Source organism: Helobdella robusta (genome assembly GCF_000326865.2).
Source record: "Helobdella robusta unplaced genomic scaffold HELROscaffold_20, whole genome shotgun sequence".
In the NCBI taxonomy this organism is placed as follows: Eukaryota; Metazoa; Annelida; class Clitellata; order Rhynchobdellida; family Glossiphoniidae; genus Helobdella; species Helobdella robusta.
The window spans coordinates 2,074,444-2,086,496 of NW_008704084.1; the positions used below are offsets into that span (position 1 = coordinate 2,074,444).

The following is a 12,053-nucleotide window of genomic DNA, read 5'->3' on the forward strand; positions in this document are numbered from 1 at the left end:
TATAATTAATTACGCTTACTAGCAGGGAAATTCCTATCACGTGACAACAATTTACAGACAATATTTTATCAAATTTCACTAAAATAGTAAATTTTACAAACTAAATTTGGTATAAAATTATTCAAAAATCTAATTATATTAATCTATCCAAAAAATATCAATAAACGATTACTTTTAACGACGAAAACACCAAAATTAACTGACGAAACGACAATATCAACCGTCCAAACGACTGTCCAAACATATATATATATATATATATATATATATATATATATATATATATATATATATTATATTTATATATTATATTTATCTATTACCAACATATATATATATATATATATATATATTATTTATATATATATATAATTAGAAAATTAAATGATATATTAGCCAGTCACAAAAGACTTTTTCAATCACAGGAGTAGGCTACTTAAATGAAACATCATGCCAGAAAGCATCAAAATTTTTTTTAAACCAAGATTCTATCAAAAAACACGTCCACAAACTCAAAACTGGACCGAAAAATAATATCTCTGAATGTTTCTGTTGAAGGACTGCGTCCTTAACTTGAACCTGTTGCCTCTGGTTCTTGAGTCCTCGTACCTTAACAAGTTTGGAAGACTGGGATCGAAACCTCTTTTCAGAAGTATGTAGACCAAAATCATATCACCACGGTTTCTTTTGTACAGCAGAGAGCGCTTTGGATATCTTCCTTTCTTCATATTTTAATGAAGAATAATTCTTGACCAATTTGGTAGCCCTTTTCTGTACTCTTTCAATGTCCTTCAAGACCTTCAATCTTTGAGGCCGCCACACACTGACAGCGTACTTTAAGTGAGAACGAACTAGTGTTGTATATTACGTTAAAAAAACTATATTATGTAAAATTATATTAATTATACGCAAAATATTAAATGATTTATTTAAAACTGAATAGATATGATTTGTAAAAGTTAAATTTTTATTAAATAATACTCCGAGATCTTTGACTTCATGATAATTAATTTATAATTGAAATGATTTACACAATCACTCCCATAATTTAAATTAACAAATTTGCTTGATTTCTAGAAACCATGTATTTTTTCCACAATCTCCTCTTTAACTTTATTGAGTTGACCAGAGATGCTGGAAGAACCATCTTAAAACATTTATTATTGTGCCTAATGTTGCTTTTGACAGGAGGGATGTAAGTGTTAGTTGCTTGTTTCAAAACTTGAGTGAAATGGTGCCAAAGTGCGTTAAAATGCAATTTATGATCTACATCTTTTACATCGGTGCCTAGCAAAGTAGTATTGTAAAGTCTTTTTTGAATGAATTCGTTCATCATAACAAAATCTCCCCTATCGAAATCAAATTCGGGTTGATCTAATGTGATCTAATGAATTAATTTATAATTGAAATGATTTACACAATCACTCCCATAATTTAAATTAACAAATTTGCTTGATTTCTAGAAACCATGTATTTTTTCCACAATCTCCTCTTTAACTTTATTGAGTTGACCAGAGATGCTGGAAGAACCATCTTAAAACATTTATTATTGTGCCTAATGTTGCTTTTGACAGGAGGGATGTAAGTGTTAGTTGCTTGTTTCAAAACTTGAGTGAAATGGTGCCAAAGTGCGTTAAAATGCAATTTATGATCTACATCTTTTACATCGGTGCCTAGCAAAGTAGTATTGTAAAGTCTTTTTTGAATGAATTCGTTCATCATAACAAAATCTTCCCTATCGAAATCAAATTCGGGTTGATCTAATGTGGAATAAATCTTAAAATGATCGAAATGCAATGAAAATCAAAATAAATAATGATCACTTTTATCCAGCGGAGCCAAAAGGTGCGAGTCATCAACCAACTCCAAAATGTTATTGGTTTGGTTTGTTTTGTATCTAGTTGGCTTATCCACTATTAGTTGCAACAAAATCCTTAGTTAAATTAATAAATTTGCCTTCAGAAGACTTGTTCTCCGCATCAGATAAAATGAAGTTCCAATTAATCCTTGAAAAATTAAAATCCCCAATAATAATTTTAGCGCCTTTCAATTTTAAAAATTCCTTGATTAATACAATTAGAAAACCATTGTTGTTCCTGACTAAGTAAGGACTTTTATAAATGGCCAAAAAAATGACATCAGTTTTACAACCTTTTAAAGGAAACAGAGGTATTTATTAAAATTAGTTTAACTATTTTTCATGTTAATGCCCTAAGTTTGTACAAAAAAATAAACTTACTCCAAGTTTTATTACTCCAGTTGCAAAACTTTTTTAACATAATAATTAATACAGAAACTTGGCTAAGCGAAAATTCGGCAAATTTTTTGATTTACCTAACTTCAAATTAAAATTATATGTATCTTTAAATGATTTGAAATTAAAACAGACATTAAATCTATTAAATTGTTATTTCAAAACATTTGGTTTCAAATTTTCTCCAACACTGGTTTCAATTATACTATAATCATGTTTGCAATCTAACACGTATCACCCTTCTACTAATCAGTGGTGGGGTGCGAGGACTTCGCCCTCCCGGCCAACACCCAGTTCGAACGCAAGCGGAACAAGATGACCATAAAATGCAACTCGTCACGTGACACCTGGTACTTGACCTGCAGACAGAACAAGTGGATCGGAGGAATCAGCAACTGCTCGGAAGGTCAAAGACATTTTTAACATTTACACTTTTATATATTTAACTTTAACTTGATTTTATTAACTTTAAAATGTAAAAGTTATTGAAGTTTTTGAAGGGTTGCATGATATTTTTTTAATTTGTTCAAATATGGATTTTTAACACCAAAGCACATCATTTGAAACCCCACACTTAAAATACCTCATTTGAAATCCCACACTTAAAATACCCCTTTTGAAACCCCACACTTAAAACACCACACTGCAGATAAAGCCTGGAGCAACGGATTCAGTTGGACCAACAAACCTAAGCTCCTCCCTGTTGGTGGGTTCTGATTGGCCTGCGTGCGTTAAATGTTTTAATGACATACACGCGATTATTTTCAAATAACAAACTGGCCACAGTCGTGACTTATTTACATTTTAATTCCCTGCTGATAGAAAATAAGCCGTTAGTTCAACGTAGCGAACAATCAATCGTAACAAATAAAACAATATACAAAAATATAGAAGTGATGAATAAATAACATTTAAATGTCTAGCAGCATATTAAACATTTTCCTTTTATGTAGTCTTCGTTACAATTCAAATAATGCACATAAATATTGATAATAAATAATTCGAAGATCGCCATGTTTGATGTTCCTCTCCATATTTAAAGTTTCATGCACCGCTTTTTTTATAGTTTGTTTGCCGATAGCCAAACACGTGCATGCACGCACAACCGGAAACGGGGAAAAACAACTTATCAACAACAACTTATGCTTGGATGGTCATTTTTTTACTTCGCTGTTAACAGGAGTGGGCTGTTTTTCCATCAGCCTGCTAAACTTATCACTTTACAAACAAAATTTAATTTAGTAGCAATAACATTGATAATGTTGAATCTACTTTGAAAGCTGTCTGATAACTACGATACCACTGTCATCTGCCGTTCACTTCAACTGGCTGCCTCACAACGCGTTCGAAATAACCCGCTACAAAATTTCAAAACTTAAATTTTCAAAAAAAATGCTGTGAGTTATGTTCTAGGCAATATATTAACTTAATGTGCCTTTAATGTTTCTAATATATCAATGCATCAATATATTAACCTTTGGTCGTACGAAGCCAAAAAGCGCGTGATTAATGCCAGACATCAATTAGAGTGATGTGATACTTTTCCGCTACATCGTTTCATATGGAAATGCGGTCGGTCGAGTAATTAATGAAAATGAAATATTTAGGACTGTTTGCATGTGCCAGTGTTTGTGATCGAATGCCGTTGACACGTTCATGTGCCGCAAGCTCCAGCTGTAAATATTTACGGGGATATTCTATTGAAACAATAAATTTGGTTATAAATGTTTAGGCGCGTTTCTGCGCTCATGTGAATGCAATGCTTCCTTTTCAAATGAGTGCAAAACAAAATTTTGGTTTGTTGCGCGCTGATAAGTCATGTACATGTTTTATTATTTAAATGAATTTGTTTATGCTTGGAAAGAAGACACGTCTGTTTGACGTTGGCATTCAAGAAGCCTTGCTTGAATAAGAAGAAAGAAGTTATGCAATGAAATAAACATTATGCTATGCGTATTTCGGGGTCGTTGTCATTAAAAACTATTCGGAAGACAAACGACGTACGTTGAACGTTTCTACGGCCTAGATGCCTTCCGTATAAAAAAGCGATTGCAACTCCAATAAAACGCATTATTGTTTTTTTTAGGGTCAGTTACGATGAAAAAAAAGAGGTAACCGATTGGAAGGAGCGTACGGATCACGAATTGAGCAGGCAACCAATTGGAAGGACGCTACACTAGAACCGACCCAATTCGGACTTGCCTGGTTGGCGCGGTTGAGCTGGAAAGCGTGTGCCTGTCATTGAGGCTGCCTGCGCAGACCATTAGACCGGCTTGTGAGAATTTTGATGTTTCTGAAATTGGGTCAGACCTTTCAGATCTGTGCAGGCAAGCCGGAACGTGTCTGTACGTTCAAAGTTTTAACTGCACGGTTTTAAACGAATTGTATCAATCCATTCCTGTTACAAAGCACGCAATAAAAATAATCATTTTTATTTTATATATGTACAGATGTTAAACCAGGACAACGTTGTTTTAAAGAAATAACAAAATAAACTGAAGAAAAAATTTTTAAATTAAACCCATTTAATTCTAAATAAAATTTTAATATGCACATTTATCATAAGGCCAAACATGATTGGATAAGAAACTAAAATATCTAGTTACAGAAATGTGTTGATGGTTGAAAGGGAATTACGTGCAGTTAAGTTTGAAAATAATTTAGAAGATCAAAAAATATCATTCAGCGAGAAAGACGTGTCAACTGCTGCTGCTTGCCATTCTCAGTGTCCTGACTGTTGCAGAACTGAAAGTTATTTTCAAGAGTAATGTTAAAAACAAATTTCTTGAGTAGAAGTCCAAAATAAAAACATGGATGATATGTGACCATTAAACAAATGGAGTAATGTTTATTGAACCAGCATTATGACGATGACGACGACGATAACGACATTTAAGCTGATGATGATTTTGACATGTGTAGACGATGATGATGATGATCTCGACAACAACAACGATGATGAGGATGGCAATGAAAATGATGATGACGATGATGATGACGATGATGATGACGATGATGAGGACGATGATGAGGACGATGATGATAACTATGCAGGCTTGATGGTGGCAGTGGTTGTTGGAGCCATCTTTGGAATGATATCTGGAGTCATCCTTCTCTTCTGTGCATTCGCCTACCAGAGAAGGTGCTGAATGTTTTGTCGTAAATTTTTTTTCAACATTTATCGCTATTGATAATTTATTTTCATGATTCGAAGAGTGAATACGGTGAATAAATAGCGGCTCAATCAATCTCTTCTCATTTAGATTGTATCTCGACGCTAAAAATGGATCAACGCGTTATTTCAATAAATTATTGTAATCATGTCATGGTACGAAATTTTTTCCAAAAATACGGCAAAGAACAGACAGAATTTAGAATGTAGAATTTAAAAATTCGCGATTCATTTGTGCAAAATATTTAAAATAGTAATACACAAGTAAAGAGTAAACAATGGAATTCGCAAGCACTGAATTGTGAAGCAATAAACCAGGTTTCCAACACATCTTGCATTTCTACTTGTCTGCGTGTGCTTTTTTAAACAGGCGTTTAAGTTGACTTGAATGCGTTTCAGCATCTTCTACGTATTTTATTCTACAAAGACGTGAAGAATAGTTTTGAAAATTAATTTATAAAATATTACTCTTGACTATTAAAAATGTACTTTTCTTAATACTTAACAACCTTAAGAATCAAAGCAGAGGTGAGAATATGATAAATAAATAATTAATAAATGAAGCATTTCATAAAAATGAACTAATAAAAAATCGATTTCATTTATTTAAACACACCATATGTATGTATGTATGTATGTATGTATGTATGTATGTATGTATGTATGTATGTATGTATGTATGTATGTATGTATGTATGTATGTATGTATGTATGTATGTATGTATGTATGTATGTATGTATGTATGTATGTATGTATGTATGTATGTATGTATGTATGTATGTATTTATGTATGTATTTATGTATGTATGTATGCATACATATAAGCATGTATGTATGCATACATACAAGCATGTATGTATGAATGTATGCATACAAGCATACATACATACATACATACAAGCATGTATGCATGTATGTATGTATGCATGTATATATGCATGTATGTATGTATGAGGAGAGTGCACGTGTTGTGTATGATGTCAAGCGAGGAGGAAACCTCATATATTTTTTGACGTCGAACGTTCCGCATGATCGGACGCGCTTGCTCTTTCTGTGTGTTCATTATTTTGCTTCTATTTTCGAAATTGCTAGGGACTTGCGCTTGTATGATTTTTATGCCAGTTGTTTTCATTTTCAGGGCACGAAGGAAGGAGCAGAACATTCTCCTGAAGGTCGAGGACAGGTGTCTGAAAGCTCAAAAAATTTCAACGCATCTTCCCAGCGACAGATCAAAGCAGTTGTCGCACATAGATGTGTTGTGTGACAACAATGTCGACATTAACTGCAGCAGCAACAACAACGCAAATAACATGTGCACCATCAGCAACAACATCAACAACATTCCAAGGGTCGGCGCTAGTTATGACACTTGCAGCAACTTCGCGTCGTTGTACTTGATGAATGACAAAGCAAAAGAAGTCGATCATTTCACGAATAAATCGCTCCCTAACAAAAAACAAACGAATAACTGCAAATTTTTATTTGATTTCAGGCACAAAAAGTCTTCTGAGAGCTCTGGAGAACAAACCTGCCACAACTCCTGCCCTCTGTACAACCCAGCCATCAAACCACCTCAAGTCCACGTGTCATCTCAACCCTTCATAATAAGAGAGCCGGTCCTATACCACATGACATCCATTCCAAAACCACCACCACCACCAATCCTTAAAGATATTACAGTTAATAAATCAAGTTTACTCCCCGATATCTATATGCACGCGTCAACAAAACATAAAAATATTTTCTGCAAAAAATCATTAACTTCTAAAATTTTTAGCGAAAAACAAAAAGGTTTGGAAAACTCGAATTGCACAAAACTTTTAGAGACAAATGATCATTTGAAGTCACTTTGCAGAGAAGATGAACTGCAGATGGACGGTACATGTACATATCAGGCAAGCACCTCATGTCCGATCTGTCAACTGGACAAGTACAAGAGCGTGGAGAGGAGGTCGCCGGCCAACAACAGTTCCTCGTGCGTCGTCGATTGCTGCATAGCAACTCATCAGCAGAAGCAGCAGGAAGTTTTCTTCACGACGCAAAGTGCGGAGACACACCTGAATGAGTGCGTCAATGCATCTTCAACCATTCCATGAAATTCTAAAATGAGTGCACCGATAACCATTGATGATATCATCAGCAACGTCATCATCAGCATCAACACAGTCCTTCAGTTCGTCATATACGTTGTCCTATTGTAAATGACATGAATAACCATAATTATTTTATATTTTTCCCTCAACAGGACAAATTTTCAAAAGTTTGACATGAGTCAAAAAGTGATGTTGTCAACTTTTCAAGGACACCCCCTTGCCCTCTCTCGGCAGCATCTCCCCGGCACACCACCGACCACTGATTTCCATAAGGACGAGCTTGTTTTTATGTGGAGTACAAAAACAATTGCACTTTTTAAAAGCTCTCTCTCTCTCTCTCTCTCTCTCTATATATATATATATATATATATATATATATATATATATATATATATATATGTGTGTGTGTGTGTGTGTGTGTATTTACATATTTTTATGTTAAGAGTAACGTAAATATATATATATATATATATATGTGTGTGTGTGTGTGTGTGTGTGTGTGTGTGTGTGTGTGTGTGTGTGTTTATTTAGTTAATTCTTACTTAAATTTAATTTTTTAAATATAACAAGATATATAATGTTTATGAACTGATAGATTAGTCATACATGTTTATAATAAAAACAATATATATATATATATATATATATAATATATATATAAAATATATATATATATTTTATACTATTTATAAGTTGCATAAACATGTTTAATTTATTTTATTTCATTTGCTTACAAATCAATTAATTAATTGTTTTATGGTTCGAAATAATATCTGACATATGATTAATTATTAGTATTTATTCATATATTCATTTGTATATTTTTTTGTAATTAGTTAATTAACTCATTCATTCAGTCAGTCATTTATTTATTTGTTTCATTCATTTATTCGTTCATGCATTTATTTTTATGACTATCCAGTAACTCAGTACGTGATCTGCACCACACACAGTCCATCTCCACGCAGAGGTTTACTGTATATATACTAACATGATTTTTTTAGATTTCATCCAAACAGGTAGAATTTTGTTTTGTCTTACACGAAGTGTTCGTCGATTAAGGTTTATCATAATATTCCGTTAATAATGAATTAACTGAATTCATAAACAGTGGATCACTTGAAAACAGCGGTCGTTGGCAAACTGACCAGATGTTGGTTTCTTTTATTATAAGGAATGATTCAAATAGCATTATAACATGAAAAGCATTGCAATTCCCGGGCATTATTATTTCTCGTTTTTGAAAAAATTTAGTTTGAATAATAATTAAAAACAGAATAAACTTATACAATAAGTTAATAAATCAATGTCAGATGGGATAAATCCCCGCACACACTTGCCACTGGATCTGCTACTGCCCAACTAGTGTAGCCTGTGAAACTTAACCCATAATTTTCCCGGGTAAAAAACTGAGCCAGAAAACTCAAAATATTATCATTCTTGAAAAAACAAGACAACCAACCATACAATTCTAGCCTTCCAAATAAACGTACAATCAGTCTAAACGTCTGAACAAAACGTTGAGATTGCAGACTTCGAAAAATGGCGTCGTCGACCGAGCGGACATCAGAAACCTTCAAATTCAATTGAAAACGATCGAACGATAAGTCCTAAGAACTTAAGAAGGTAGGCGCATAGAGCCAGCACAACCCTGGCACACCTGTGTTGTTTCTGATTAGACTTGTTGATATAACATAGTAAACTATTTGTTGTCGTTGAGCAGGTCCTTTTAATAAATTTGTTGACTTGAATTCGAAGTTAACTATTTTTCGATATTTTAGACCCTAAATAATCGTTCGTTTATGGGAGGAAACTCTAGTCACCCCGACGATGGTTATTTTTTATTTGTTAAATTATTACAAAATAATTATTAAAGTTTATTTACTTAACCGTTTGTCCAATTTTTGAATTTGTGTTTATCTTTACTCTTTGTCTTTACTGATTGTTGTTTAATTTAAAAACCTTTTTGAAAAACCTTTCAACGTTTTCATTTGCCACTTGGACGATTTAAGTGACTTACTTTGATTTACAGTTAAGGCTAAGACAAGACACAAGAGTAGGGTCATACTTTTAACTTTAATGTTTAATCTAACTCTTTACTCAATTTATTTAAAATTTAATTAACAGTCTTGTTAGAAACATTATTAAAGAGACGGTTCAGTATATAAAGAAAAATAATTAATAAATTTTAATTTAATTCAACTTAAAATTAGTGTTGTCTTGCGGTTTTGCAAAATTTCAAAATATTTTAAGCATTACTCAATTTGAATTTTTTTTAGAAAAATAAATACATGTAAATTTTCTTCAACAAGAGATGGATTGTCGAGCAAAGGGATCATCAGGCAGTATTCCATTGAAACCATTGAGATTTCATGATGTGTACAGTAGTGGCATTGTGTCACCCAACAAGCTGGTGATGAGAAGGATGGATCAAGGATGGGGCATCACATTCAGCAACAGACCTCTAGATGTTGATGAAATCATTTGCTTAAAAATCGTGATGTTTCATAAAGGCTTTCTGAGATTTGGTCTGACCTCACAAGATCCTTCTCAGCTTGACCCACACTCTTTAGAAAAATTTAGATTTGACTCATCCAAGAGAACAATTATAAAAGAATTATCAGCGAGTTGTACTCGAAAAGATACCATGATTTTCCTTAAAATGAATGCAGCTGGTGAGGTTGTGTACAGCTGGCAAAGAAATGAAAAAAGCAAAGATAAGGGTGTGCTCTTCGGAGGCATCACTTTAGATGTGCCCTTATGGGCAGTCTTCGAAATTTCTGGTAAAAACCTGGCTGTGAAACTGGAAGGTTAGATAATAAATTGATCTGTATAGTAGATATTTCTTAAGCAAATTTTTTTTTTAAACTGATATGTTTTGTTAACAACAGAGCACTCACATAAATTTTTGTTGCAATATAAATCTCATTTGTGAAACATTTCACAACAGAATTTTAATACAAATTAATTATTCTGTGTTGAATTATACACTTTAATATAGACACTTTAACTGCTATACATAATAAACGTAATTTTATTAATATTAAACAGTGGACAATATTCCGTTGATAAGAACAAAGTCTTTCAAAAAAATTACTCATCTTAAAAAATCTAGGAGTGTGGAATATCTACAATCCTCAAGGAGCATTTTCAACATTGATCCTGCAAACATAAATGAATCATTCTCAAAATTACCTTCCAAAAGAATAAAAACACCTAAAAGTAGCGACAGATTTCCAAGAGCAAAATCATTTAGTATATCATATCCAGCAGTTTATGTTCCAATGGAAGTTAGTGATGCCGTCTCTCCAGGACCTGAGAATCACGTCGAAAATACGGCAAACTTGTTCAACATTCCATTATCCAACATTGATTTCCAAACAGAAGATTTACCAGCTTACAGTTCAAATGCAGAAAAAGCAAACAATAATCCCAACAACAAACTGTCATCAAATGAAGAATGCAAAACATCCATGTGCTTCCACCGTTCAGTTGGCAAGAACATTAGCCTCTCTTCAGATCAGATGACGGCCACAAGAACAGTTGGTAACTGCAATGGTTACATATTTACAAGAAGACCATTGGAAGCTAATGAAAAGTTTAAAATTAAGTTGCTTCAAGTCAATCCTGAAGTAGGAGGAAGTTTGGGATTTGGAGTGACTGTATGTGATCCGTCTCAAGTTTCTCACTTTCCTGACGATGCTGACCTCTTGTTGGACAGACAAGAATATTGGGTTGTCATAAAAAATCTGTATAAAAATCCAGTAGCAAATGATGAAATAAGTTTCTTGCTAACAAAAACAGGAGAGGTTGTGATGTTTAAAAATAACGTGTGTTTAAAAACGATTGTTCACGTAGACCCCACTTTGTCACTGTGGATTTTCTTTGATCTGTGTGGAAGCGTAGAGAAAATATCTAGTCAGGGTTAGGCATACATTAAATGTTTTCAATATTTTTTTAAAACAATTTTCAACAACAGTAAATCACATAATAAATAGAACTTAGTAACTGATGTTAATTAATGTGTGTCTAATGCTTCTTGGTGGTAAAGAATAAATTAAAATTAATTTAATTAAGTGCAAGCTCAAACAAATTACTATGGCTTGAACTGGTCCTGTACAAATATTTCCATTTATTTCATATTTTAACAAATTTAATCATTCAGGATCGATTATCTATAAAAATGTGCCGAAAGACTTGTTTGAGAGCAGAAAACCGCCTTCCAGGAACCTTGATAGACAACTAGGCAGGCGATCAGCTGTGGAAACACCAGCAGCATCAATGGCAGTGGCAACATCAACGACAACATCCACAACTGCAATAACACCACCAAACAGGATGACCAGACTTGACCTATCAAGACCTTCCCAGGCTTCGATGTTTAATGTACAGACTGCAGGACCATCAACAAGAGCATCATCAAATATTCTCACATTAATGTCTCCAACATCTCCATCAACAACATCAACCAATCTATTAACTTCCACAACAACAGCCTCGACAGCATCAGAAACATCTTACAATGCAAGCAGG

At 33.4% G+C, this 12,053-nt stretch overlaps 3 protein-coding genes across 3 annotated transcripts; all 3 read left to right on the forward strand.

Moving 5' to 3' along the window:
- Positions 1-2,132: 2,132 nt before the first annotated feature.
- Positions 2,133-5,047, forward strand: HELRODRAFT_171348 (hypothetical protein; the record flags this gene model as incomplete). The annotated part of the gene is made up of 6 exons (XM_009018073.1): positions 2,133-2,169; positions 2,508-2,660; positions 2,904-2,956; position 4,341; positions 4,407-4,610; positions 4,941-5,047. 6 exons carry the CDS (start codon positions 2,133-2,135, stop codon positions 5,045-5,047), a joined length of 555 nt encoding a protein of 184 aa, XP_009016321.1.
- Positions 5,048-5,313: 266 nt separating this feature from the next.
- Positions 5,314-9,127, forward strand: HELRODRAFT_171349 (hypothetical protein; the record flags this gene model as incomplete). The annotated part of the gene is made up of 4 exons (XM_009018074.1): positions 5,314-5,396; positions 6,566-7,492; positions 7,673-7,802; positions 9,020-9,127. 4 exons carry the CDS (start codon positions 5,314-5,316, stop codon positions 9,125-9,127), a joined length of 1,248 nt encoding a protein of 415 aa, XP_009016322.1.
- Positions 9,128-9,242: 115 nt separating this feature from the next.
- HELRODRAFT_191354 (hypothetical protein) lies at positions 9,243-12,039 on the forward strand. The gene is made up of 4 exons (XM_009018075.1): positions 9,243-9,353; positions 9,833-10,330; positions 10,572-11,502; positions 11,539-12,039. The coding sequence occupies exons 1-3, from the start codon at positions 9,323-9,325 to the stop codon at positions 11,447-11,449; spliced, it is 1,407 nt and encodes a 468-aa protein (XP_009016323.1). The 5' UTR covers positions 9,243-9,322; the 3' UTR covers positions 11,450-11,502; positions 11,539-12,039.
- Positions 12,040-12,053: the final 14 nt, after the last annotated feature.

Coding starts and splice junctions, on each gene's coding strand:
- HELRODRAFT_191354 (XM_009018075.1), top strand. CDS start 9,323: ATGGGAGGAAACTCTAGTCACCCCGACGATG. Junction 9,354..9,832: donor CTCTAGTCACCCCGACGATG/GTTATTTTTTAT, acceptor TTCTTCAACAAG/AGATGGATTGTCGAGCAAAG. Junction 10,331..10,571: donor CCTGGCTGTGAAACTGGAAG/GTTAGATAATAA, acceptor AATATTAAACAG/TGGACAATATTCCGTTGATA.